Source organism: Anolis carolinensis, unplaced genomic scaffold, assembly GCF_035594765.1.
Source record: "Anolis carolinensis isolate JA03-04 unplaced genomic scaffold, rAnoCar3.1.pri scaffold_18, whole genome shotgun sequence".
Lineage (NCBI taxonomy): Eukaryota > Metazoa > Chordata > Lepidosauria > Squamata > Dactyloidae > Anolis > Anolis carolinensis.
The window spans coordinates 43,293-70,880 of NW_026943828.1; the positions used below are offsets into that span (position 1 = coordinate 43,293).

Genomic DNA, 27,588 nt, shown 5'->3' on the forward strand with positions numbered 1-27,588 from the left:
CACACTATTGCTTGGCAATAGTGTGTGTTTCGGTATTGGATTTAAAATTTGAACTCTAATATCATTTATTGGACATTGCATTTTTGGACTATTTCTGACCTCATTTGAAAGGTCTGCTTCTGAACTATATTCTTCACTTGTTTTTATTACTTTTATACATTTCCTTAATAAAGATATTAGATAGAGATTGGCCTCCGTGTATGGTTCTTGGTGCCCTGCTGCCAGGGGTCTGACAGGCTCCGAGCTGGCCTCGAACTCATGACCTCTTGGTCAGAGTGATTTGTTGCAGCTGGCTGCTCACCAGCCTGCGCCACAACCCGGGCCCTATTCCACAGATGCACCTGTCTTTCAAGCTGCTTACGTGAGCAGCGAGCCAGGCTCTTAATGGTCGGGAACTCAATCTGACCCGGCCTTCGAACCCACAACCTCTCAGTCAGTCGTGATTTATTGCAGATGGCTGCTAACCGGCTGCACCGCAGCCTGGCCCAGTATGCCAAGGTGGCCGTGTTGGGTCTGTGTGCCAAGTAAGTTCCAGGCCCTTCGTTGATGGTGTTCACAGGGCTCTTGGATTGCAGCAGAACTATACGTTCCACTCCCTACGACTCCTCTCAGTCAGGGTCAGGACTCCCCAGACCTCAATCTCCAGTTGCTGTGTGCCAAAGGAAAGAATAGGAAAGGGTTAAGGGAGAGGCAGTGGGCGGGACCATGCCAATTCCCTTCTATGTCCTATCCTTTTCTATGGCGCACAGCAAACACAGGAACTGGTCAGCAGCAGAACATACTAGAGAGGGGGGGGGGGGTCTGGGGAGAATTCACCATGGTTTCTATGAGTTGTAGGGACTGGGATGTATAGTTCACCCGCAATCTAACAGCACTCTGAACTCTAGCAATGATGGACCTGGAACTCACTTGGCCCACAGAACCCCCGTGACCAGCAAAAATACTGGAGGCCTTTGGGGGGAATTCACCTTGATTTGGGGGAGTTGTAGTTCACCTCCATCCAGAGAGCACTGTGAACCCAAACACGGATGGATCTGGGCCCAACTTGGCACACAGACCTGATATGCCGAGATTTGATGACTGGAGGGGTTTGGGTGAGGGTAGTGACCATTCCAGCCCCAGCTTCTGCCAACCTAGCAGTTCGGAAACATGCAAATGTGAGTAGATCAATAGGTATCGTTCCGGCAGGAATGTAACATTGGTGCTCCATGCAGTCATGCCAGTGACCACAGGACCTTGGAGGTGTCTACGAACGTTGGCTCTTCGGCTTAGAAATGGAGATGAGCACCAACCCCCAAAGTCAGACACGACCGGACTTAACATCAGGGGAAAACCTTTCCCTTTACGTAGAGGCATCACACTGGCAACGAAGGTCCACGTAGCTAAGGCAATGGTATTCCCAGTAGTGACCTATGGATGCGAGAGAGAGCTGGGCCATAAGGAAGGCTGAGCGAAGGAAGAACTGTGGTGTTGGAAGAAAGTCCTGAGAGTGCCTTGGACCGCGAGAAGATCCAACCAGTCCATCCTCCAGGAAAGAAGGCCCAACTGACTGCTCACTGGAGGGAAGCAGATGAGAGGCAAAGGTGAAGCCCTTTGGCCACATCATGAGAAGACAGGAAAGCTTGGAATAGATCACGATGCTGGGGGAAATGGAAGGAAAAAGGAAGAGAGGCCGACCAAGAGCAAGGTGGGTGGATGGCATCCTTGAAGAAATTAACTTCACCTTGAAGGAGGTGCGGGTGGCCTGGGCCGACAGGGAGCTCTGGCCTGGGCTGGTCCAGGAGGTCACCAAGAGTCGGAAGGGACAGAACGAAGAAACAACAGAACAATATAATAATATGAAAATAGAATAGAAAAATAAAGAATATAATATAGAATAATCCTATAATAAATAATATAATAATAAAATACAGTAATAGAATATAGTAATATAACAATAATATAAACATATTACAGTATAGTCTCACTTATCCAACGTTCTGGATTATCCAACGCATTTTTGTAGTAAATGTTTTCAATACATCGTGATATTTTGGTGCTAAATTCGTAAATACAGTAATTACTACATAGCATTACTGCATATTGAACTACTTTTTCTGTCAAATTTGTGATAACATGATGTTTTGGTGCTTAATTTTTAAAATCATAACCTAATTTGATGTTTAATAGGCGTTTCCTTAATAGGGATAATAAGGAAGGCCTTATTATCCAACATATTCGCTTATCCAACATTCTGCCGGCCCGTTTATGTTGGATAAGTGAGACTTTACTGTAATAGAATAATAATAATACAAGTGTTATGAACCCAAAGGGATGCAGAGTGTTTAGGGAATCGTGAGGAAAATCCTGAGCGTGCCTTGGACCTTGGCAAGAAGATCCGACCAGTCCGTCCTCCAGGAAATAATGCCCAGTGGCTGCTCACTGGAGGGAAGGATATTAGAAGCAAAGCTGAAGTATTTTGGCCACATCATGAGGAGACAGGAAAGCTTGGAATAGATCACGATGCTGGGGAAAATGGAAGGAAAAAGGAAGAGAGGCCGACCAAGGGCAAGATGGATGGACGGTGTCCTTGAAGTGACTGGCTTGACCTTGAAGGAACTGGGGGCAGTGATTGCCGACAGGGAGCTCTGGCCTGGACTGGTCCATGAGGTCACCAAGAGTCGGAAGGGACCGAATGAAGAAACAACAGAACAATATAATAATATGAAAATAATTAGAAAAATAAAGAATATAATATAGAATAATCCTATAATAAATAATATAATAATAAAATACAATAATAGAATATAGTGATATAACAATAATATAAACAGTAGAGTCTCACTTATCCAACGTTCTGGATTATCCAACGCATTTTTGTAATAAATGTTTTCAATACATTGTGATATTTTGGTGCTAAGTTCATAAATACAGTAATTACTACATAGCAGTACTGAGTATTGAACTACTTTTTCTGTCAAATTTGTTGTGTAACATGATGTTTTGGTGCTTAATTTTTAAAATCATAACCTAATTTGATGTTTAATAGGCTTTTCCTCAGTCCCTCCTTATTATCCAACATATTCGCTTATCCAACATTCTGCCGGCCCGTTTATGTTGGATAAGTGAGACTCTACTGTAATAGAATAATAATACCAGTGTTACGAACCCAAAGGGTTCCTGTTCTTTTGATGGATGCAGAGTGTTTAGGGAATCGTGAGGAAAATCCTGAGCGTGCCTTGGACCTTGGCAAGAAGATCCGACCAGTCCATCCCCCAGGAAATAATGCCCAGTGGCTGCTCACTGCAGGGAAGGAGATGAGAGGCAAAGCTGAAGTATTTTGGCCACATCATGAGGAGACAGGAAAGCTTGGAATAGATCACGATGCTGGGGAAAATGGAAGGAAAAAGGAAGAGAGGCCGACCAAGGGCAAGATGGATGGACGGTGTCCTTGAAGGGACTGGCTCGACCTTGAAGGAACTGGGGGCGGTGACAGCCGACAGGGAGCTCTGGCCTGGACTGGTCCATGAGGTCACGAAGAGTCGGAGACGACTAAACGACTGAGCAGCAGCAGAGGGATCAGTGAGGTGCTTTTAGAGACCAAATTTGGTTTTAACACTTTTCATGTAACATTTATTGATCATCACATCAGAATCCTATCAAAATCACATCTAGAGAGAGCTCTCACCCACACGCACATGCATACATCCATACTCACAAACACAGGCCCTGCCCGGAAGAGGTGATCAGGTTCTCCCGACAGGTGTGGACGCTCCGTAGTCACAGGTCCGGAAAGCGTGCTGAATCTTTGAGGCCCCTGCATTGGATGCCCTAAAGTTTAGTCCTTCTTTCAGGGAACGTGCTGTTCTTTCCATTCTTATGGCATGGTTTCAAAACATTCTCCATCTCAGGCTGTAGGACTTATGGGTCCCACCTGCACACGTTATTGTCCATTGTTATTCGGATATGCCTTACTGGACCCTCGTTCCGTCTTGCCAGGTGAGAGACGCCTTGTTGGTTCCTCGCTTCATGTTGTGATCCCCATCTCATGCCATCTCCGGACACAAAGCGCTGACACAGAGCACAAGGCCATGGGCCAAAAGGGAGGATAGGACATACGAACCAGCCATAAAACTCAATTGCCCTGAGGTGGGGGGAAAGGGACTCTAGAGTGATTGATGGTACGGTAAAGGTTTCGCAGACGTTAAGTCCAGTCGTGTCCGACTCTGGGGGTTGGTGCTCATCTCCATTTCTAAGCTGAAGAGCTGGCGTTGTCTGTAGACACCTCCAAGGTCATGTGGCCGGCGTGACCGCATGGAACGCTGTTACCTTCCCGCCGGAGCGATACCTATTGATGTAGTACTCACATTTGCATGTTTTCTAACTGCTAGGTTGGCAGAAGCTGGAGCTAACAGCGGGCACTCACTTTGCTCCCTGGATTTGAACCTGGGACCTTTCGGTCTGCAAGTTCAGCAGCTCAGCGCTTTAACACACTGAGCCACCGGAGGCTCCCGATGATACTGTAGCTAGGCCTATATACACAGGCAGTGGAGCAGACTCTTGTATTCTGAACATTAAAGCCGTATGGGATCTTCAGCCCTTGTGTGCCTGGGCTCTCTTTCAAAGAAGACTAACCCACACCAACACAGTTGGAGCTGACAAGCCTTACAATTTGCTCTAAATCCCTTACTCTCTGTAGCTTCTGCCTGCACCAGCCTGGAGGAAAGAGAGAGAGAGAGGACCAACTCGCAGGCATTTTTGGGGAAAAAGCAGTTTCCGAAGGAGGAGAGGGGGCAGGATCTCACACTCCCTTGAGTGCAGCTCCCCCCCCCCCGATCCAAGTGGGTCACACCAGCCCCGGGGGGCAAGAGGCTAGCTCCGGCCTTCCAGCGGCCACTCCGTCTCCTCAGGCCATCTCCCCCGGCCTTTCTGCGGCAGCCCCTTCCTCCCATCCCGTTGGAGCTGACAAGCCTCACTCTTCACCGCCCACGTCCGTCCCATGTCACGCTTTGTGTGAACTCCGTTTTCTTTTGAGGCCCGTTTCTTCTTTCTTCACAAGCACCCACACAAACACACGCCCTTGATACATCAATACTACTTTATTGTATCACATGTCTGATTCAGTGTCAATTCTATGTATATAATCAGTTTAATATAGTTATATTTAGCGGAAAAGCGAACCGCTCACATAGATTTAAATACCGGGAACTTTGCCGAAGCGCTATGGATCCAATCTGAGCCCAACAGAGTTTAAAACAAGTACCTTTATTATACTGCAGTATAGACGGATGGACAAATCAAAGGTGACCGCCATGAAGAACATTTGAAATGAAGCTCAATATATCCTCATGTTCCTCATTTCTTTGGAACAGTACAGAGTGTTGCAAGCGTGCTTCCTTTATCATAAACAACATTTGTAGAAAAACATGTTGTTCACTTATGTTCCAGTAAGTAGCTTAACCACATTAACCACATCGGCCGACCACAAGATGTTCCGGAAACATAGTGGCGACATACGGACACTTGCCTCTCCTCTGGAAGAAGGCAGGTTGCATCTTTAATAGAATAAGTTGAAGCAGACACCTTAATAATGCATAATTAAAAGCAATCAGAAATAGAATAGAAATGCAGGCACTTTGGCCCATCAACCCTCTCAATAGTCAACATACCTCACAGTTCACAATTGCGTTTCTAAGTATTGCAATTTGTTTTCAAATACAGAAAATCGATCAGTCACTCCTTGTAGCCCTCACCTTACTATTGGGTGCATCAATAGATGTAAACATGCTGCTGCCACTTTGGGTGAATATCCGTTGATTTTATCCCACCAGTGACGTTCTGTCGGGCTGCTTCCTTCTGCGGCCACGCTCTGACGTTCTCCATCAACCTCTTGGATCCTAACAAAACCTTTCTTACTTCTTTCCTCATAACTCTCCAAATGTTTCTTCACCTGCTGATTCGTTTTTACTAGTATATTTAATTTTTCCCAATTAATTCCTTATCTTATATTTATGGATAACTTTTTAAACTTCAAGTCTATTTCACTGTCTCCATTCTCCATCACGTACACCAAATTCCCAGTTTCATCATCTTGAACAAAAGTTATGTTACATTTACATTTCAACCGAATGTTTGTTTATCGGGTTCTATTATATTTCCATCAGACCATAACATTAGCTGAACAGTAGTAACACCAAGACATCCCATTCCTGTATCTGGTGTGAATGTATCACATCTTCCATGTTTATAGCACACGTGGTCCTATCTGTGTGAGGTGTGGTGAGCACACATAATCTGCTTCCCGCGCTTCCCATTGTTTTATATCCATTGTGGTGTTTCCTTTATAAATCTTTGTATCTGAGCAAAATATCTTACTTGACATTAAAGAAGGCATACAGAATATCCCATTGACTACTACAAGGGTTGTTGTTGTGTCACAAACCATTATCTAAATTGTGTCATGTTTTCTACTCACTGATCTCACAGACCTCACTCTTCCCTGAACACTCAGCATCCAAAGAACAGGAAACAAAAACTGGGTTCAGAACAAAACAAGTTGACGGTTTCAGCAGTTTTGTCCCTTATAAATCCCCCTCTTTGTGGCAAAAAATAAATAAAAAAGAGAGATTAAAAGCAACATTACAAAAAAGGCAGAAATTGTATATAATGCTTCAACTACACATGAAACTAACTACTACATGAGATACAAAACTAAATCAGAAACAAACAGACCTGCGAAACAGTTACCTTCATAGACACACAACTGAACTAACAAACGACAGGGATACCTGCCCAAAGGCAATCTGTTAATTTTTATCTCTCATTATTCTACTCCCTTTAGATAATATAATTACTTCCAGAATGGAACATACAGAGTTCCCTCATTACTTCGCTCTTTTCGGATTCGCTGTTTTGCGGTTTTTCAATAAACTCTAAAAGACGACTATAAATAATAAAAAATTACAATGTACAGCCTAAGGAAGGGAGGAAGGAGATGCCGAAGGGAGAGAAAAGGAGCCCAAGCGGCAACAAGAGGAGAAGGAGGCGATTTATCAACACATGATTTCTTGATAAAGACTTAAAATAGTGTATAACTACTAAAATAATGTAGAAATATATAGCATCCCTACTTTGCGGATTTTCACTTATTGCGGGTGGTTCTGGAACCCAAACCCGGGGATTAGTGAGGGAACACTGTATTTTTAGTTCAATCTTTCTACAATTCACCACATGTGATGAAATGTCCCAACTTTGAGCTTGCATTTCCAAAATTTCCAAGAGTTGCATTTCTACTTGTTAGAATGACACTCTGGTGTCAATTAACACCATTCTCTCCAGGCTGAATTCTATGATGTCTATGCATAATGTTATTCTGTGAAAAGCTGTGTCCATACTCCATGCATTTCTATGGTTCCCCCCCAGTGTGAGTTCTTTGATGTAAATGTAGACCTGAACTACGAGTAAAGCTCTTTCCACACTCCCGGCATGTATAGGGTTTCTCCCCAGTGTGAGTCCTTTGATGTTTACGTAGAGTTGAACTATCAGCGAAGCTCTGTCCACACTCCAGGCATTTAAAGGGTTTCTCCCCAGTGTGAGTCCTTTGATGTTTACGTAGGCTTGAACTATGAACAAAGCTCTGTCCACACTCCAGGCACATATAAGTTTTCTCCCCAGTGTGAGTCCTTTGATGTGAATGTAAGTGTCCCTTCTGAGTAAAGCTCTGTCCACACTCCAGGCATTTATAGGGTTTCTCCCCAGTGTGAGTCCTTTGATGCGAATGTAGGCCTGACTTCTGAACGAAGCTGTGTCCACACTCCAGGCAGTTATAGGGTTTCTCCCCAGTGTGAGTCCATTGATGTGAACGTAATCCTGAACTACAAGTATAGCTCTGTCCACACTCCAGGCACTTATAGGGTTTCTCCCCAGTGTGAGTTCTTTGATGTGAACGTAGATTTCCCCTCTGAGCAAAGCTCTGTCCACACTCCAGGCATTTATAGGGTTTCTCCCCAGTGTGAGTCCTTTGATGCGAACGTAGGCCTGAACTATGAGCAAAGCTCTGCCCACACTCCAGGCAGTTATAGGGTTTCTCCCCAGTGTGAGTTCTTTGATGTGTATGTAAGTGTCCCTTCTGAGTGAAGCTCTGTCCACACTCCAGGCAGTTATAGGGTTTCTCCCCAGTGTGAGTCCTTTGATGTGAACGCAAAACTGAACTATGAGTGAAGCTCTGTCCACACTCCTGGCATTTATAGGGTTTCTCCCCAGTGTGAGTCCTTTGATGTGAACATAGGCCTGAACTATGAGCAAAGCTCTGCCCACACTCCAGGCAGTTATAGGGTTTCTCCCCAGTGTGAGTCCTTTGATGCGAACGTAGGCCTGACTTCTGAACGAAGCTGTGTCCACACTCCAGGCAGTTATAGGGTTTCTCCCCAGTGTGAGTCCTTTGATGTCTACGTAGTGCTGAACTATCAGCGAAGCTCTGTCCACACTCCAGGCAGTTATAGGGTTTCTCCCCAGTGTGAGTCCTTTGATGTGAACGCAAAACTGAACTATGAGTGAAGCTCTGTCCACACTCCTGGCATTTATAGGGTTTCTCCCCAGTGTGAGTCCTTTGATGTGAACGTAGGCCTGAACTATGAGCAAAGCTCTGCCCACACTCCAGGCAGTTATAGGGTTTCTCCCCAGTGTGAGTTCTTTGATGTGTATGTAAGTGTCCCTTCTGAGTGAAGCTCTGTCCACACTCCAGGCAGTTATAGGGTTTCTCCCCAGTGTGAGTCCTTTCATGCAGTAGCAGTTGGTTCCTCCAACTGAAGCTCTTTCCACACTCAAGACATGTATAGGGTTTCTCCTCCATGTTGACAGTTATGATTGACTGTGATACAGACACGTGAGTGTTACCTTTTTCTTTCTAATCAAAATTGAGTTCCACAAGATTGGCACCTAGAGAGGATTTCTTCTTCCCGCCAGGATTTCTTTCATTATTGCCCTTTGATTTCCAAATTCCTCAATCTCCAATAGATACTGGTATTTTCTTTTTATGCCTGTGGTGACTTCATAGGGTCTTCATTTCCCTGATCAAGAAAGAAGAGCAAAAGGTTAAATATGAAGCTTCATTCACTCTGAATAAAGGGTTTCCATGAATTACCAGAATAAGTTAAATATTAAGAGGCACAATGATCCCTTTATTGATGATTTCATAAATGTCTAGATTCCCTTTCAGGCCACAAGGGATCCCAGGTCCGTTTCCTGTGCATCCCACATTAGACCCCTGCTGCCACCACATTTCCTACATCTCTCAAAGGAACCCCAAATTCCCAAAGAAAAAGGGACTTTCGTACAATAGTAAAGAGCCACATTGATTTTTTTGGCTTGACCTAAACACGGCTAAAGAAACAAAAGGCAGACAGTCAGACAGGCCAGAGACGGGGCATCATTCACTCTGAATAAAGGGTTTCCATGAATTACCAGAATAAGTTAAATATTAAGAGGCACAATGATCCCTTTATTTATGATTTCATGAATGTCTAGATTCCCTTTCAGGCCAGTCGGGAAACCCTCCTTCCTGCCCAGCCCTTTCCACCCTGTCCATTTCCGCCTCTATTTCCTGCCCTCTGTTGTGGGGAAAGGCTTTTCAGCAGGTGAAGGCTGGGTTCTGGACTTTGGCTGGGTTCTGTGGTCTTTGGATACAGGTGAACTACAACTCCCAAAATCAAGGCCCATTCCCACAAACCCTTGTAGTATGTTCAGTTGGTCATGAGGCTTCTCTGTGCAAAGTGTGGTCCTGGTCCATTGTCAGTGGGGGTCACTTTTTCTCTGGATGCAGGTGAACTACAAGTCCCTTTTCCCCAAACTAGTCCAATATGTTTATTAGTTATGGGGGCTCTGTGTGCCAAGTGTGGTCCTGGTCTATCATTGGTGGGGTTTGATTGCAGGTGAACTATAAATCCCAGTACCTACTACTCCCAAATATCCAGGCCAATTTCCCTCCAAACCCACCAGTATTCAAATCTGGGCATCTTGGGGATGCATGGCAAGTTTGGCCCAGAGCCATCTTTGTTTGGGTTCATAGCATTCTGGGTGTAGGAGAACTACAACTCCTTCCCCAGTAGGAGTCACAGCAGTGCTCTGATTTGATGCAGGGTGAACTACAACTTCCACCATGTGCAGTCAATCCCCAAACTCCTCCAGTAAGTTTAGTTTCTGCTCAGTTCTGCTGTGTTTGTTATGCAGACAGATTTGAAAGGGAAGGGCAGTAGGAGGGGTCATGCAAATTCCACAGCAATGGAGAACCCTGGGATGCCTGCCTGTGGTGGAGGAAAATGCAAAATCTAGGATGAAATGGTCACCAAACGAAAGCATTCCTTGGGTGGTGGGCCGTAGTGTTTGGGAAGGACATTGGCAGGGGCTGGGCTGCATGTTCATTGAGCTCACTGTAGCCAAAATGTCAGCGGAAAAGAGTGACTTGCTAGATTTTTAACCATGGGAACTATAGCCTGTTTGTGGAGGTTGGAGGCTGTCTGTGTGAGCAGGCATCCGTGCCACATACACACATACGGGTTTTCGCTTTTATTATGGATTTAGATTAGATTAGATTAGATTTAGATTAGATTAGATAGATTTAGATTAATAGATACAGATGTTACCTTATAATAATTTGGACCAAAAATTTTTTTAAATGGCAAATTATATTAAACATGGACTGTAATGGGAATAGAGTCAGAATAAATAAAAACTAAATGTATAAACCACAAAAATAAGGCAGGTTAGGTCTCCCAAATATTAAAGTATATGATCATGCCAACCAAATAATAAGGTACGTAGTCGAAGGATTAGCGAAGCAAGGAAAACTGGAAGGGCCAGAAGAGGGGTTCTCAACCCGGGGTCCCTCCCCAGGTGTGTTTGGCCTACAACTCCCAGAAATCCCAGCCAGTTCAGTTTACCAGCTGTTAGGGTTTCTGGGACTGGAAGGCCAAAAACATCTGGTGAGGGACCCCAGGTTGAGAACCACTGGGCTAGAAGAAGAGGATAAGAAATTAGAAGTATATTTTGATAGAAAATAAAGGAAAGTCTAAAAGGAATTGGTATAATGAACAGAGTAACCCCCTTACATAAATATAAACTTTCTATCTAAACTTTTTCCCATGCCATACTGTTGCCCTTGACCCGCCTGGCACCTGCTAGTTGGCCACCCCAACGTGGAACCCTTGATCCCTGTATCCTGTCCCGCCGATGGAGTATTTTGTCATTGGTTCCTAAGCCTGTGGTTAATTGATTGATTTGTATGTTTAGCGCACTTATGCTCATTATCGTATTATGTTTTGTTGTTGTCTGGTTTCATTGTTGGAGATAGGGTGGTATATAAAGTTTTAGTATTGTTATTATTATTTATTTGTACCCCGCCATTGTAATAAGATAAAATGAAATATGAATATATGGTATCAATGGAAGAGATGAATGAATGAGAGCTAATAATTTTGGAGACACCATTCTAAAATATTAAGGCCTACAATGACTAACTACCTGCTTGCTGAATAGTAATTAAAACCAGCTAATGATAACTGAAATAGTTGACCTGTCTGGTAAACTCGGTTAAGAACTGCGACAGTGAGTATGAGTATGTTATTGTCATTTTATACTTTTGATATTAGTGATGTAGTTGGGGTACTGAATGTTTGCCGTCTATATGTATGTTAACCGCCCTGAGTCCCTCTGGGGAGAGAGGGCGGTCTAGAAATAAAATTAACATTATTATTATTATTATTATTATTATTATTATTATTATTATTATTATTATTATTATTATTATTAATGATGATCCAGAAATTGTGACAGACATAGATGCTGTTTGTCCTCCATGCTCAGTGGAGATGATGCATGGGAAAGTGGCAGATTTGCATGGAAGCGGTCTTGTCACTGGGCCTCCTTTTCTCAAGGGAAGAGGAAGGAGTGCATTTCGGAGTCATGCTACGGGTTGCAGGGAGTCCGTTCTATCTTATCCTTGGCATTGTTCGTAGGAAAAAAGGATGCATTTTGACGTTTTGGAACTATGCTGCAGAGGAAGCAGGGCCTGGCCTAAGCAGGTGCTTCTCCAAGGAGGGAGAAAGGATATGGTAATATCTGGATGGATGCACGAGGATGAATACATGGAGATGTGTGTGAATGCTGAGTGAAAATGTAACCCCCCCCCCCCCCCGCTTTGTCTGTTGTAGGTTGTTTATCAAGCCAATGTGGTTACATAAAATCTGTATGTCTAATGTCACTCTTTGTTGTTTGTGTAAATGTTCTGATACCTCTCACACTGAAATTGCAATAAAAAGAACCGATGCTTTAAAATTATTGAGAAGTTATTCATAACACCACCATCTCCCCAAAGGGACTCGGAGTGGCTCACAAAAGCACACAATTGTGCAGAACACACAAGACGCAGCAAAATACATAACGAATAAAGCAATAACAATCAATAATTACACAAAACAATAATTCAACTGAATAACATACAACCCAACTGATTAAAATTCAACACTGCAGCAAAGCTGTGGGTACAACAGGCCGTGAACTGTCTCAGTCCATAAAGTACTAACAGAATCCATCCCTAAGGCCTCAGGTTGAGTGAGGAAGGTGCTCATCCTGGTCCAAAGGCTTGTTCAAAAAACCGTGTTTTCAGTTGTGCCCAGAAAGCTTGAAGAGAAGGGGCGAACCTGATCTCCTTCAGGAGGGCATTCCAAAGCCACGGGGCCACCACCGAGAAGGAAGCCCCCCCCCCATCGCAGTCTCTCTCTCGCTCTCGTCCCCACCAACCCTACTTGAGACAGTGGCAGACCGAGAGGAGGGCCTCCCTGGCAGATCTTAAAGTTTGCGACCATTCATAAAAGGAGATGCGGTCCTGAAGAGAGGTTACACCCCAAGTGTATAGGGCTTTCTAGGTAACCACCTGCACCTTGAATTGGGCGCGGAAACTTGTTGGAAGCCAGTGGAGCTGTCTTCATAGGGGCGCGGGATGGTCCCTGTAACCAGCCCCAGTTAGTTAGTTAGTTATTAAAAACATTTTGGAAATGACACAAAATAAAACCGAGGCCAGGGATTATTATTATCTCCTTTAACACCAGTATTAACGTTAGAAAATTCCGCAATAAATGTTTTAAAAGAATTAAGATGGAAGAGTTTCTAAAAAAGAGGGAGAATGGAAATGAGAGACTGGAGTTTAAAGAGGGTGATAAACAGAGACACAACCCAATATCTCTTTGCAGGAAGGAAGGGAGAGAAGAGTTTATATTATTATTATTATTATTATTATTATTATTATTATTATTATTATTATTATGTCAGTTATATTAGCATATTATTATAATACTATTATTGTATGTCATTATTATAATATAATATGTCCGCTCCAGCTCCACCCCCAATTCCTGGGGACATTCGCAGAGAGACCTTCCTCACTCAACACCCAACATCCCAACATCCGGACACCCTCCCCTGGGCACCCTCCTTGCAGGCAGGCGGCCCATTCCCTCACATCAGGAGACACTTCCAGGGTGCCCAGATCCCTCATTATTTGGAATCGACAATGTTCTCTGGATGCAGGTGAACTACAACTCCCAAACTCAAGGTCAAGGCCTTCCAGCATTCCCTGTTGGGCATGGGAGTTCTGTGTGCCAAGTTTGGTCCAACTCCATAGTTGGTGGAGTTCAGAATGCTCTTTGATTGTAGGTGAACTATAAATCCCAGCAACTACGACTCCCAAATGACAAAATCAATTCCACCCCCGCAACCCCACCAGTATTCAAATTTGAGCACTTTGGGTATTTGTGTCAAGGGTTGTTGTATGTCTTTCGGGCTGTGTGGCCATGTTCCAGAAGTATTCTCTCCTGACGTTTCGCCCACGTCTATGGCAGGCATCCTCAGAGGTTGTGAGGTATGGATAAACTAAGTAAGGAAAGGAAAGAATATATATCTGTGTAGAGTCCAAGGTGTGGCCAAGGCCTTAAATGAAGAAATAGCTTCCTAAGATCTACAGAGATACTTATAGGAACACCTCAGCAAGCAAGAGTCCAAAAGTGGCAGGCTAAAACCCGGAACCTCAAGCCATGGTTGATATCAAATGGGAGACTCCCCCTGGGCACACACAAGACGGAGGGACTCAGAAGGCGCTGAACAGACTGTGCTCTGGCACCACGAGACGCAGAGCCAACCTTCAGAAATAGGGCCTCATAGTGGAGTCCACAACATGCGAATGTGGAGGAGAGCAAACCACCGGCCACGGACTCCAATGAGGCCTGAGCCCCACCACATGCACAAGGGAGGGCCTTCTCACAGCCACTCCAGAGGCACTCACTCCAAGGGGGCAGGTTGTGGTCAAAGGACATTTAGTAGAAGGCCAAGGTTTTGTTTACTTTGTGTTTTTAAATCCATGACCACTTGTACCCTCGGTTCGCTTCTGACACGATAAATACATAAATATTGGGAGGGGAGGGGTGGCCTGTAGCCCCGAAGGAAGGAAGGAAGGGAGGGAGGGAGGGAGGGAGGAAGGAAGGAAGGAAGGACGGCAGGAAGGCAGGACCAGGGCCCCAATGGACCTCCACAGACCAGAGAGCCGATTGGCCAGAATTAAGGAGAGGCGTCAACAGGAAGAAATGGGGGAGGATGGGCAAGGCCTGTCTTGGGAGCCCTCCATTGCGCCCAGTCCCTCCCCCCCCCCAAAGAGAGAGAGAGAGAGAGAGAGAGAGAGTGTCAAGACCCAGGCTACAGAGCACCAATAACCATACGCAGAAGCCAGAATCTATCTAATATCTTTATTAAGGAAATATATAAAGTTAGTAAAAGCAAATGTAAAAGATAGTCCAGAAGCAGACCTTTCAGGAAAGGTCAAAATTAGTCCAAGGAAATAATGTCCAATATGAAATATTAAGGTCCAAAGTTGTAATCCAATAACCGAAACACTCACTTTGCCAAGCAAAGTGAGGGGAGATGACAAGGTCCTTTAGTCCATAAAACTTGAGCGTGGCTAGGAAATAACTTGATACTAGAAACAAGGCTTGAACGTGGAACAAGGTAACTAAGAACAAGAACAAGGTCCGTGGAATAACTTGGTAAAATCCGTGAAACAAGGCAAGGATTAGTCCTGGGTAACAAGGCAAGGTCCGCAGGTAAACAAGGCTGGGAAGCAAGGCGAAGGCTGGATAGCAAGGCAAGGCTTGAGCATGAGCGAGGCTTGAATCGGAACGCGCTGTCCAGACACGACTCGCTCCGTAGGCTGACGAATTGACTCCGCGAAGTTGCTACGCGGGCAAAACACCTATATAGAGTCCAACTTTCTCACCAAAGCGGTTCTCTGGGAATCAGAAACGAAAGCTAAACTCTGAGACCAGATGTTAAACTCCTTAAAGATTCTCACGAGAACCAGTGTTAATTGGCAACATTCTTAGCTGCTATCCTCGCACTCCTGCGCGAAGCTGAATCCAAACTTCTCTGTTGTTTACAAAACTCCCGGCGCAAGAACACGGGAGAAGTAGGCTCTGGGGTTGTTTGACATACTTCTGGGGCACAACTTTCTTGCAGGTGCAAGGTTCCCAGATCTGCCTGGGAAAGATCTGGCTGAGAGGAATCCAGTTCAGACTGGGAAGGTAAAAAACCCAAGTTTTCATCTTCATCAGGAATTACAATGTCCTGAGCAGGACTACAAGGCCCATGGTTCATCACACTATCCCCCTCCTCAGGGCCCCTCCCAAACTGGGATCCTCTCCCCGAGGCGCGAGGTCGCGGTTTGGTGGGATAGGTCAGATGAAAGCGACGGGTTAGATCAGGAGCATGGACTGTGGAGGCGTCTTCCCAAGAGCGTTCCTCAGGCCCAAAACCCACCCAGTCAATGAGATATTGTAGGCGGCGGCGATGAAAGCGAGAATCCAAAATGTCCTCAACCTCGAACTCCTCCTCCCCATTCATCAAAACAGGAGGGGGGGCCGGTTGGTCTGTATCAGGACGCACACCATCCGCCGGAAGGAGCAGGGAACGGTGAAACACTGGGTGGATGCGCATTGAACGCGGAAGTTGGAGTTTGAAAGTCACGGGGTTTAATTGCGCCACCACTGGATAGGGGCCGATGAAACGGGCATCTAACTTCCGGCAAGGGCGGTGGGAGGGCAGAAAGCGAGTGGACAGAAAAACCCGATCTCCTACCTTGATTTCAGGGCCCGGCTGGCGGTGTTTGTCAGCGTGGCGTTTATAGTCCTCTTTGGCTTGGTCCAGTTGCTGGAGCAAAAGTTGTTGCACCGCTGTGAGTTCCTGCAACCAATCCTCTGCTGCGGGAACTTCTGAAGTTTCAATGACAGGGGGAAAGAAACGTGGATGGAAGCCGTAGTTTGCAAAGAACGGCGTTTCTTTTGTAGAAGCTTGAACTCCATTATTGTAGGCAAACTCGGACAGTGGTAACAGAGAAGCCCAATTGTCCTGTTGGTAGTTTACATAACAGCGAAGATACTGCTCCAAAGTGGCATTGGTGCGCTCCGTTTGCCCATCTGTTTGGGGATGATGAGCTGAAGATAAGCGAGAGTCTATGCCCAGTAGTTTTTGTAGTGCCTTCCAAAAACGAGAGGTGAATTGAGATCCACGGTCTGTGACTAAACTCTTGGGCAATCCATGTAGTCTGAAAACATGCTGAAGAAATAGATCCGCAGTTTCTTTGGCCGTGGGGAGGCCTTCGCAGGGAATGAAATGGGCTAACTTGGTGAAAAGGTCCACCACCACTAAGATCGTGGTGAATCCACAGGAAGGTGGTAGGTCAGTGATGAAATCCGCGGAAATTATTTCCCATGGGCGAGATGGGGTAGGAAGGGGGTGTAAAAGCCCTGAGGGCTTTTCCCTTCGTATCTTGGAGCGCTGGCATACTGGGCAGGTGTTGACATATTTTTCTACATCCTTGCGGATCTTGGGCCACCAAAAATCCCTTAGGATCAAATGCATAGTTTTAAATAGTCCGAAGTGTCCTGCTGGTTTGCAGTCATGACACAGGCGAAGCGCTTTTTCCCTGCCCGGTCCGGGTGGGATATAAACATGATTTCTATAGCAGAGCAGCCCATCTTTAAGCGAAAAGGGAAAATGCAGACCTTGGCGAAGTTGGTCCTGCGCCCAGGCATCTGCTTGCTGACTAGCCCTGATTTCTTGAGCACAGATGGGTCCTGGAGTAGGGGAAGTTGAACCAATGGGAATGGATTTGGTGTTCCCCACCGTGAGCGTGGCAAAGTTCTCGGGTTGTAGCAGTTGGGATTCAAAGGTCTCCTTGCGTCCTGCAGCGTATTCCGGTTTACGTGACAGGGCGTCTGCTTGCTTGGTTTGGGCTGGGGTCACATAATGGATCTGGAAGTTGAAACGTTCAAAGAATAAAGCCCAACGTTGCTGCCTCTGGTTTAGTTTGCGGGCAGTTCTTAGGTGTTCTAGATTACGATGATCAGTGTGGACTTCAATGGGAAATTTGGCCCCTTCTAGCCAATGTCTCCAAGTTTCAAAAGCTGCCTTTATGGCCAGTAGTTCTTTTTCCCAAATGGTATAATTTTTCTCTGGTGTGGTTAGTTGACGGGAGTAAAAGGCACAGGGATGAAGGTGGTCTCCCACCGGTTGTAAGAGTACAGCCCCAATTGCCACATCCGAGGCGTCCGCTTGCACAACAAAAGGGGTTCCAGGATCTGGGTGCTGTAGAATTGGCTGGGACGTGAATAATTTCTTTAGTTGCTGGAACCCTTTCTCTGCTTGATCAGTCCAGCGGAAGGGCTGTTTTCCACGGATGCAGCTAGTGATTGGGTCAGACCAGTGGGCAAAATCTGGAATGAACTTGCGGTAATAATTCGCGAACCCCAAGAAACGCTGCACCTCTTTCTTGTTAGTTGGCGCCCGCCATTCCAATACTGCTGAAACCTTGGCTGGATCCATGGAGAGCCCTAAAGGCGAGATGCGGTAACCAAGGAAATCTACCTCTTGTAGATCAAAGGCGCATTTTTCCAGTTTGGCATAAAGTCCATGATCCCGCAATCGTTGTAACACCATTTTGACGTGGTTCTCATGTTCTGATTGTGATCTAGAAAACACCAAAAAATCGTCCAGGTAGATTATCAAGAACCTGTCCAGATAGTCCTGAAAAATGTCATTGACAAAATGCTGGAACGTTGCGGGGGCTCCGCATAAACCGAAATTCATAACTCGGGACTCGAATAATCCGAATTTGGTCTGGAAGGCGGTCTTCCACTCGTCCCCTTCCCTGATGCGAACTAAGTTGTAAGCCCCCCGAAGATCCAGCTTGGTGTAAACCTTGGCTCCTCGAAGCCGATCCAGTAGATCCGAGATTAAGGGCAGGGGATAGCTGTTCCGCTTGGTGATATTGTTCAATGCTCTGTAGTCCACCACCAATCGTAGTTCCCCTGACTTCTTCTTCACAAACATCACTGGAGAGGCGGCTGGGGATTGAGAGGGTCTGATGAATCCCTTGCGAAGGTTTGTCTCTAGGAATTCCCTGAGAGCTTCTTGCTCTGGTTCAGTCAGGGAGTAGAGATGCCCTCGCGGGATCGGGGCCCCCTCCACCAAGTCAATGGCACAGTCATAAGGTCTATGTGGGGGTAATTTCTCGGCTTCTTTCTCATTGAATACATCCCAATACTCGGAGTACTTCTTTGGCAAGGTGATGATGGGCTCGGTGTCTGTGGCATGGCATACCTTGGCTACGAGGCAATGGTTTTGGCAATACGGTGAAGCAAACTGCAGTTCTCTGTTGGACCAGGAGATGTTAGGGTCGTGGAGAGTCAGCCATGGAATTCCCAAAATCACAGGGAAATGGGGAACCTCGGTAACAAAGAAGGAAATCTCTTCCATATGTTCTCTTATCCACATCCTGGTGGGTTCCGACCATTGACTTACGGGGCCCGTCTTGAGGGGGCGGCCGTCTATGGCTTGCACCACACGGGCATTCTTGAAATCATGATATTGTAATCCCAGAGAGTCGGCATACTCTCTATCAATGAAGTTGTTGGTAGCTCCAGAGTCTATCATGGCGTGGATCATGACGGGTCCCCTTTTTGCTGACCATAATGTGACCACGAGAAGGAACAGGACCCCGGTTGGCGGCTCTTGAATGGATTTTTTGACCGGGTTGGCGAGCCTCTCTACACCCGGTCGTTGGCTTCCCCCGCCGGCTGTGTGCCAGTCGGCTCAGACGTCTTCGTCTCCGTGGAGGACGCCGCCGCAAGCCGGGCGGCAGGCTTCCCCTTGGCTGGGCACTCTCTGGCGAAGTGGCCCCCGTTCCCGCAGTACCAACAGAGGTTTAAGCGTTGACGACGGGCCTTCTCGGCGGCATCTAGTCTGGGACGCACATTGCCCAACTGCATCGGCACCTCCTCGCCTCCTCTGGGGTATGGGGTTGGCGGTGGGGGTCTCCACACTGGACGTGGCTGAACGCTGGCGGGAGCGGGGGGTTTTGCCCCGGCTCTACTGCCCTGGCCTCGAACCCACTGTTTCCTGTTGGCAATCATGACTTCAGCCCGTAAACATTGATCAATGAGTGCCTCGAGGGTCTGGGGAGGATCCACCTTGGAGATTTCTTCCAGCATTTCAATGTTGAGACCCTCCCGGAATTGTCCTCTGAGGGCTACATCGTTCCAGCCGGTGTTGTGGGCCAGCACTCGGAACTCGGCTATATACTGAGACATAGGTCTGTCTCCTTGGAAAAGGCGACGGAGTTTGTGGCCGGCTGCCTCCAAATTGTCCTCGATTCCCCAAGTCTCCTTGAGGTGGTCCAAAAAATGTTGCGCTGATCTTAGGTGTGGAGAGGCTTGGTCGAACAGTGCCGTCGCCCAGTTGGCCGCTGGCCCGTCTAGAAGACTGTAAACCCATGCCACTTTGATGTCTTCTTGGGGAAACTCGGCATCACGGGCCTCTAGATAAGCTTGACATTGGCGACGGAAAACATGAACCTTGGAAGCTTCTCCAGTAAACTTGGTAGGCAACGCCATGGCCGGGAGGCGGATTCCGCGCTCCCGCAAGCCCTTTATTTCTCCATCCTGGGCGTTGAGTCTGTCGCGGATGCGATCCACTTCGTCCTTGCTGATGGTGTAGCTCAGTGGCTGCCCACCGGGTACGGTTCCGGTAGACATTCTGGCCAAGGTTAATTGGTGCTTAGTTCGGCGGAGTCAAACTGTCAAGACCCAGGCTACAGAGCACCAATAACCATACGCAGAAGCCAGAATCTATCTAATATCTTTATTAAGGAAATATATAAAGTTAGTAAAAGCAAATGTAAAAGATAGTCCAGAAGCAGACCTTTCAGGAAAGGTCAAAATTAGTCCAAGGAAATAATGTCCAATATGAAATATTAAGGTCCAAAGTTGTAATCCAATAACCGAAACACTCACTTTGCCAAGCAAAGTGAGGGGAGATGACAAGGTCCTTTAGTCCATAAAACTTGAGCGTGGCTAGGAAATAACTTGATACTAGAAACAAGGCTTGAACGTGGAACAAGGTAACTAAGAACAAGAACAAGGTCCGTGGAATAACTTGGTAAAATCCGTGAAACAAGGCAAGGATTAGTCCTGGGTAACAAGGCAAGGTCCGCAGGTAAACAAGGCTGGGAAGCAAGGCGAAGGCTGGATAGCAAGGCAAGGCTTGAGCATGAGCGAGGCTTGAATCGGAACGCGCTGTCCAGACACGACTCGCTCCGTAGGCTGACGAATTGACTCCGCGAAGTTGCTACGCGGGCAAAACACCTATATAGAGTCCAACTTTCTCACCAAAGCGGTTCTCTGGGAATCAGAAACGAAAGCTAAACTCTGAGACCAGATGTTAAACTCCTTAAAGATTCTCACGAGAACCAGTGTTAATTGGCAACATTCTTAGCTGCTATCCTCGCACTCCTGCGCGAAGCTGAATCCAAACTTCTCTGTTGTTTACAAAACTCCCGGCGCAAGAACACGGGAGAAGTAGGCTCTGGGGTTGTTTGACATACTTCTGGGGCACAACTTTCTTGCAGGTGCAAGGTTCCCAGATCTGCCTGGGAAAGATCTGGCTGAGAGGAATCCAGTTCAGACTGGGAAGGTAAAAAACCCAAGTTTTCATCTTCATCAGGAATTACAATGTCCTGAGCAGGACTACAAGGCCCATGGTTCATCACAGAGAGAGAGAGAGAGAGGTCTATGCAGGTACTATAAGGGGGAAATGTGTGAGTGTATATGTGGCTGAGGTATCCACGTACACAGACAGCCTCCCTCCGGCCTCCAGAAAGAGCTCTAGTTCCCACTGAGTAGGAGACACGCAGCCCAGACCCTGCCCGTGTCCCCCACAGACACCATCCTGCCCCCCACCCAAGGGAAGGAAGGCTTTCGTGTAGGGAGCATTTCATCCTAGATGTTCTATTTCTCCTTCAGAATGGACATCCCAGGGTTCCTTAATTTGCATGACCCTGCCCATTGCCTCTCCCTCAACCCTTTCCTACCCTTTCCTATGGCACAAACAGAGGAACAAGAGGTTTGGGGAGAATTTACACCATAATTTATAGGAGTTGTACTTGAACTGCATCCAGAGAGGACTGTGAATCCCACCAAGGATAGATCTGGACCACACTTGCCACGGATGATGGGACTTGTGGTACTTTCACTGATACTGTGACCCCCACCAACAACCGACTTCAACTAAACTTGCCACAAAGAAGCCCCTTGACCAACTGAAGATACTGCAGGGGTCAGTGGGAATGGGCCTTGGTTTTGGGAGTTATAGTTCACCTGCAGCCAGAAAGCAGTGAACCCAGCTGAGGTCAGATCTGGACCACACTTGGCAGACAGGCCCTGAACGGCAAACTCGATTTCACTTGCTACTCGCAACATGTATTTAAGGACTACGAGGATTATGAGCAATTGTTCGCTATAGAATATCCTGCAACAAAGCCAGCGATTGCCTAATGAAATGTAAGTCAAGAGAACATTACTGTGATTATTGTGTATAAGGTTATGCATTGATTTAATGTTACTACAGTGCAATAACAGGAGTGCTACAGCATATCTATTTTATGTATGTTGTTGTTCTTTTTTACACATGGAAATATAGTGCCAGAAACTTATCCCATACTGGAACACTAAGTTATATTTAAAGGCACTGAGAAGAATCAATCACCTGAAGAAGGTGTTCCAAACACCGAAACAAGGAATACACCTGGGATACCTTGTTGTGCCCTGGTCACCGTGCAGAACACCACCACAAACTCGGATGTGACACCACCACAATCTCTGACACCACTACAAACTCAGATGCCACAGATGGTCCTTCAGGATATGTAGAAGTGACTTTTAAATCATCATATATTGGACTATTCTCCAAGCTAGGTAGAGATCAGAATATCCCCTATACGAAGAGAACCTGTGGGTGTCGTGAGGGAGATGCAGAAGTGGAGGACTCTGAACATTTTTTCTTAAAATGCCCCTACTACACCAGGATTCGATCTCTCTATTTAGACCCTCTGCTGGAGAATCAGACTCACTCAGAGAATAAGGAGGAATTGTACATCATTCTACAGGGTTCAGATAAAAACTCTACTTTAAAACTGACCCCTTTTACGCAAAAAGCGCTGGCCATTCGTGAGAAGATGGAAGTTGAGACCTGATACATTATAGCCATTAACAAAATCCAAACTTAAAATTTTCTATGGACAAGACACTTGTCCTCGTTCAAACCTTACCTTAGGAAATTACTAATTTTAACCTTTTTACTCTGTATTTGTCTAGGAGCGGGTTATTAGGCCACAGGTCGGGATGTTTTGTATCTTTACATGGTTTTATTGTATGTATGCGTAAGTGTGTACGTATTGTATGTTTTTCATGTTTTGATATGGTCAAAAGCGACTAATCAATAAAGAATTGTATTATTGGACTACAGTAGAGTCTCACTTATCCAAGCTAAACGGGCCAGCAGAAGCTTGGATAAGTGAATATCTTGGATAATAAGGAGGGATTAAGGAAAAGCCTATTAAACATCAAATTAGGTTATGATTTTACAAATTAAGCACCAAAACATGTTATACAACCAATTTGACAGAAAAAGTAGTTCAATACGCAGTAATGTTATGTTGTAATTACTGTATTTATGAATTTAGCACCAAAATATCACGATATATTGAAAACATTGACTACAAAAATGGCTTGTATAATCCAGAGGCTTGGATAAGCAAGGCTTGGATAAATGAGACTCTACTGTATTGTGTTTATTTTGAGGAGATTGAAGTCTCCCATTTGAAACCTATATGAATACGGACATTTATTCAGGATAGAGACAAGTTGTACCTTTATATTGTGCATATCTATCTATCTATCTATCTATCTATCTATACAGATAATAAAATTGAAAATCTGTTTGTGTGTATGTGGCACAAGTGTCTGCTCACAAAGACAGCCTCCCTCCGGCCTCCACAAACAGGCTATAGTTCCCAATGCAGTGGAGCCACCACGTCACTTCCTCACCTGACTTTACGGGTTACAGCGAGTGCCACGAACATGCAGCGAAAACCCTGCCCGTGCCCCCCACAGACACCACCCTGCCCCCCACCCAAGGGAAGCAAGGCTTTCATGCGGGGACTATTTCCTCCTAGATGTTCTGTTTCTCCTCCAGAATGGACACCCCAGGCTTCCTTGATTTGCATGACCCCGCCCACCGCCTCTCCCTTGACCCTTTCCTACCCTTTCCTGTGGCACAAAGTTCACAGAGGACTTGATCAGCAACAGAACATGCTAGAGAAGTTTGGGGAGAATTCACTCCATGCTTGACAAGAGTTGTACTTGACCGACATCCAGACAGTACTGTGAACCCAACCAAAAATACATCTGGACCACACTGGCCACGCATGACGGGACTTGCAGTACCTTCACTGACTCTGTGACCCCCTCTGACAATGGACTGGGACTGGACTTATTTTATTTATTTACATTATTTCTACCCTGCGCTTCTCACGCGTTGGACTCAGGGCAGCTTACAAAACTGGCAATTAATGCCAATACACCATAATACAATAAATAAAACATTACAACAGTTAAATAACATAATGCTATACAAGACTTGGCACAGAGGAGCCCCTTGAACAACTGAAGATACTGCAGGGGTCAATGGGAATGGACCTTGGTTTTGGGAGTTGTAGTTCACCTGCAGCCAGAAAGTGCTGAACCCAGCGGAGGTCAGATCTGGACCAGAATTGGCACAGAGACCCAATATGGTCAGCTGTGCAGGCAGGCCTGGTTTAATAATAATAATAACAACAACAATGGCATTGAAGAAAGGAAAAATCATTGAAAGTGAGGGCATAAATATGCCTAATGGCCAAACAATAAAGTGTCACCAGCCAGAGGCCTATAAATATCTGGGCATACTACAGCTGGACAACATCAAGCATGAACATGTGAAAACTGTGGTCAGCAAAGAATACACAAAGGGTCAGAAAAATTCTCAAAAGCAAGCTCAATGGAGGCAACACCATCAAGGCCATAAACACCTGGGTCATACCTGTCATAAGATATACTGCTGGCATTATAAACTGGACAGAGATGGAACTGGACAATTTGGACAGAAAAACAAGAAAACTCAGGACCATTCATCATTCTCTGCACCCTCGCAGTGATGTTGACACGCTGTATCTGCCTAGAAGATCAGGGGGCAGAGGACTCTTGCAAGTCAAACAAGCCGTCAAAGAAGAAGAACATGCCCTGGCAGAATATGGAAAGCAAAGTGAAGAACCTTCTTTGATTGAAGTCAAAATCAGAAACTCCTCAAAGCACAGCAGACAAAAAACCAGTACAAGAAAACCGCACTACAAACTAGAGCTGACAGCTGGCACAACAAAACATTGCATGGAAAGTTCCTTGACAAAATTGAAGGAAAAGCTGACAAAGAGAAGACCTGGCTCTGGCTCACGAATGGGACCCTGAAGAAGGAAGGAGACAGAAGGCCTGATCCTTGCAGCCCAGGAGCAAGACATCAGGACAAAGGCCATTCAGGCCAAGATCGAAAAATCAGCTGATGACCCAAAATGCAGACTCTGCAAGGAAACCGATGAAACCATGGGTCATATCCTCAGCTGCTGTAAGAAAATCGCACAGACAGACTACAAATAGAGGCACAACTATGTGGCCCAAAGGATTCATTGGAACTTATGCCTCAAGCACCACCTCCCAGCAGCAAAGAACTGGTGGGATCACAAACCTGCCAAAGTCTTGGGAAATGAGCACGCAAAGGTACTGTGGGACTTCCGAATCCAGACTGACAAAGTTCTGAGACACAACACACCAGACATCCTGGGAGTTGTAGTCCTCCCTCCCTCCCTCCGCCAGCCAAGGACGGGCCTGGCCCACACTCCCGCCGCCAACCGGGCCCCTCCGCCTCCCCCCCGGGCACCCCAGGCGAGCCCCGTTCCTCCCTCCCTCTCCCCACAGACCTCTCTCTCTCTCTCTCGGTCTCTCTCTCTCTCCGTTCTCTTCCCTCCGCCGCCATCTTTCCCGCCTCACAGACACAGACCAGGCCTCAGGCCAGGCCAGGCGCCGCCATCTTCTCCTTCGTCTTCCTCCTTCCCCTGAGCCCGCCCCCGCCCCTCCCATTGGCTGAGCCCGGGACGCCCCGCCCACCGGAGGCCCCCCATTGGCTGCCTGCCGCTCCCCCTCCTTTGATGGACGGGCGGCAGGGCGGGGCTCCTGAGCAGAGTTGCCAACGTCACACCCTTGAAGTCCTGACGGAGTTTCTGGGGGAGAACCGGGCATGATGGGAGTTGTAGTTCATCCCATTCCTTATGCCTTTTGGACAATAATAAAAACACTGACTTGGTCAAATAACCTGGGCAACGCCGAGTTGTTATAATAATAATAATAATAATAATAATACTTTTAGAGAATGTTATTATATAATATTATTATCAAATATAGGAGCCTCCGGTGGCCTAGGGGATAAAAGCCTCGTGACTTGAAGGCTGGGCTGCTGACCTGAAGGCTGCCAGGTTCGAATCCCACCCGGGGAGAGCGCGGGTGAGCTCCCTCTGTCAGCTCCAGCTCCACGCGGGGACAGGAGAGACGCCTCCCACAAGGACGGTAAAAACATCAAGACATCCGGGCAACGTCCTTGCAGACGGCCAATTCTCTCACTCCAGAAGCAACTCCGGTTGCTCCTGACACGAAAAAAAATTATCAAAATTAATAATAATATTTCATGCGGGGACTATTTCCTCCTGCCCTCAGAAGCCGCCTTCTTTCTCGCCCGTCCTTGTCACCCGTCCATCAAGGCCGGAGCCAATAGGGGCCCGCTCGTGGGCGGGGCGTCACGGACTCGGCCAATGGGAGGGCGAGGGGCGGAGGAGGGGCGGGGCTTCTTCCTGGCTGGGCCTGCGCAGAGCCTCTCTCGCCGCCATTGTTTTCTGAGGCGCTTCCTCTGGAGCCGCGAAGGAGGAGAGAGAGAGAGAGAGAGAGAGAGAGAGAGAGAGAGAGAGAGAGAGAGAGAGAGAGAGAGAGAGAGAGAGAGAGAGAGAGAGAGGTTTGTGTTTATATTTATCTTGATCTTGATCTTCTATCCGGATTGAGTGTCTCTGGGTCTGTCTTGGGGAAGGAGCAGGGGGCGGGGCCTGCCTCCCTCCCGGAAGAAACGAGGCCTCAATGGCCGCCGAGGCCTCCCCCTCCCCCCCTCCCTCCCCGTCTTCCCTTTGGACTTGTTTGTTTATGTGTTTATTGTTTACTGCATTTATATCCCGCCCTTCTCACCCCGAAGGGGACTCACAGCGGCTTAGCAATGATATGATATCAATTTAATGATATAATCATATTATACTATTGGATATACATGTAATATTAATAATAATATTATGATGTAATACAATGTAATAATAATTATAATTCACTATTATCATTCTATATTTATGTTACATGCAATATTACTAATACTATTGCAATATAGTCGTATGACATAATATATTGTATGTATATATATTTGTAAACCGCCCTGAGTCTCCTTCGGGGTGAGAAGAGCGGGATAGAAATGTCGCTAATGAATAAATAACCATGTACATACAGTATACTATAATATTAGCATAGCACAATATCAACATTATCTATGACTCTATTGTACTATACTGCAATATTATTTGCAATATTACATGTAATAGGTAATGAACAATTATAATAGTGTAGTATTATTACATTGCAGTACATTATAATATTATACGTATATACTATAATATTAGCATAGCACAATATCAACATTATCTATGACTCTATTGTACTATACTGCAATATTATTTGCAATATTACATGTAATAGGTAATGAACAATTATAATAGTGTAGTATTATTACATTGCAGTACATTATAATATACGTATATACTATAATATATTATTAGCATAGCACAATATCAGCATTATCTATTACTCTATTGTACTATACTGCAATATTATTTGCAATATTACATGCAATATATAAGATGTAATTGATATTATTATATTGTATTAAAGTATTAGAATTATATTGTATTACATTATATTATTATTTTATACTACAGTAGAGTCACATCCAACATAAACAGGCCGACAGAACGTTGGATAAGCGAATATGTTGGATAATAAAGAGGGA

At 45.8% G+C, this 27,588-nt stretch overlaps 2 protein-coding genes across 4 annotated transcripts in view; both read right to left on the bottom strand.

The window, feature by feature from the left end:
• The window catches only part of LOC134294625 (zinc finger protein 135-like), a 93,462-nt gene that overhangs the window by 25,706 nt on the left and 40,168 nt on the right, over window positions 1-27,588 (bottom strand). The window lies entirely within an intron of this gene.
• Window positions 5,226-26,461, bottom strand: LOC103282026 (zinc finger protein 658B-like). 2 transcript variants are annotated; one of them, XM_062966196.1, is made up of 2 exons: window positions 25,956-26,461; window positions 5,226-9,047 (listed from the first exon to the last, which is right to left on the bottom strand). In XM_062966196.1, the coding sequence occupies exon 2, from the start codon at window positions 8,828-8,830 to the stop codon at window positions 7,385-7,387; it is 1,446 nt and encodes a 481-aa protein (XP_062822266.1). In that variant the 5' UTR covers window positions 8,831-9,047; window positions 25,956-26,461; the 3' UTR covers window positions 5,226-7,384. The 2 variants fall into 2 exon arrangements, with proteins under 2 accessions (XP_062822266.1, XP_062822265.1); XM_062966195.1 differs by lacking the exon at window positions 25,956-26,461 and adding an exon at window positions 25,418-25,636.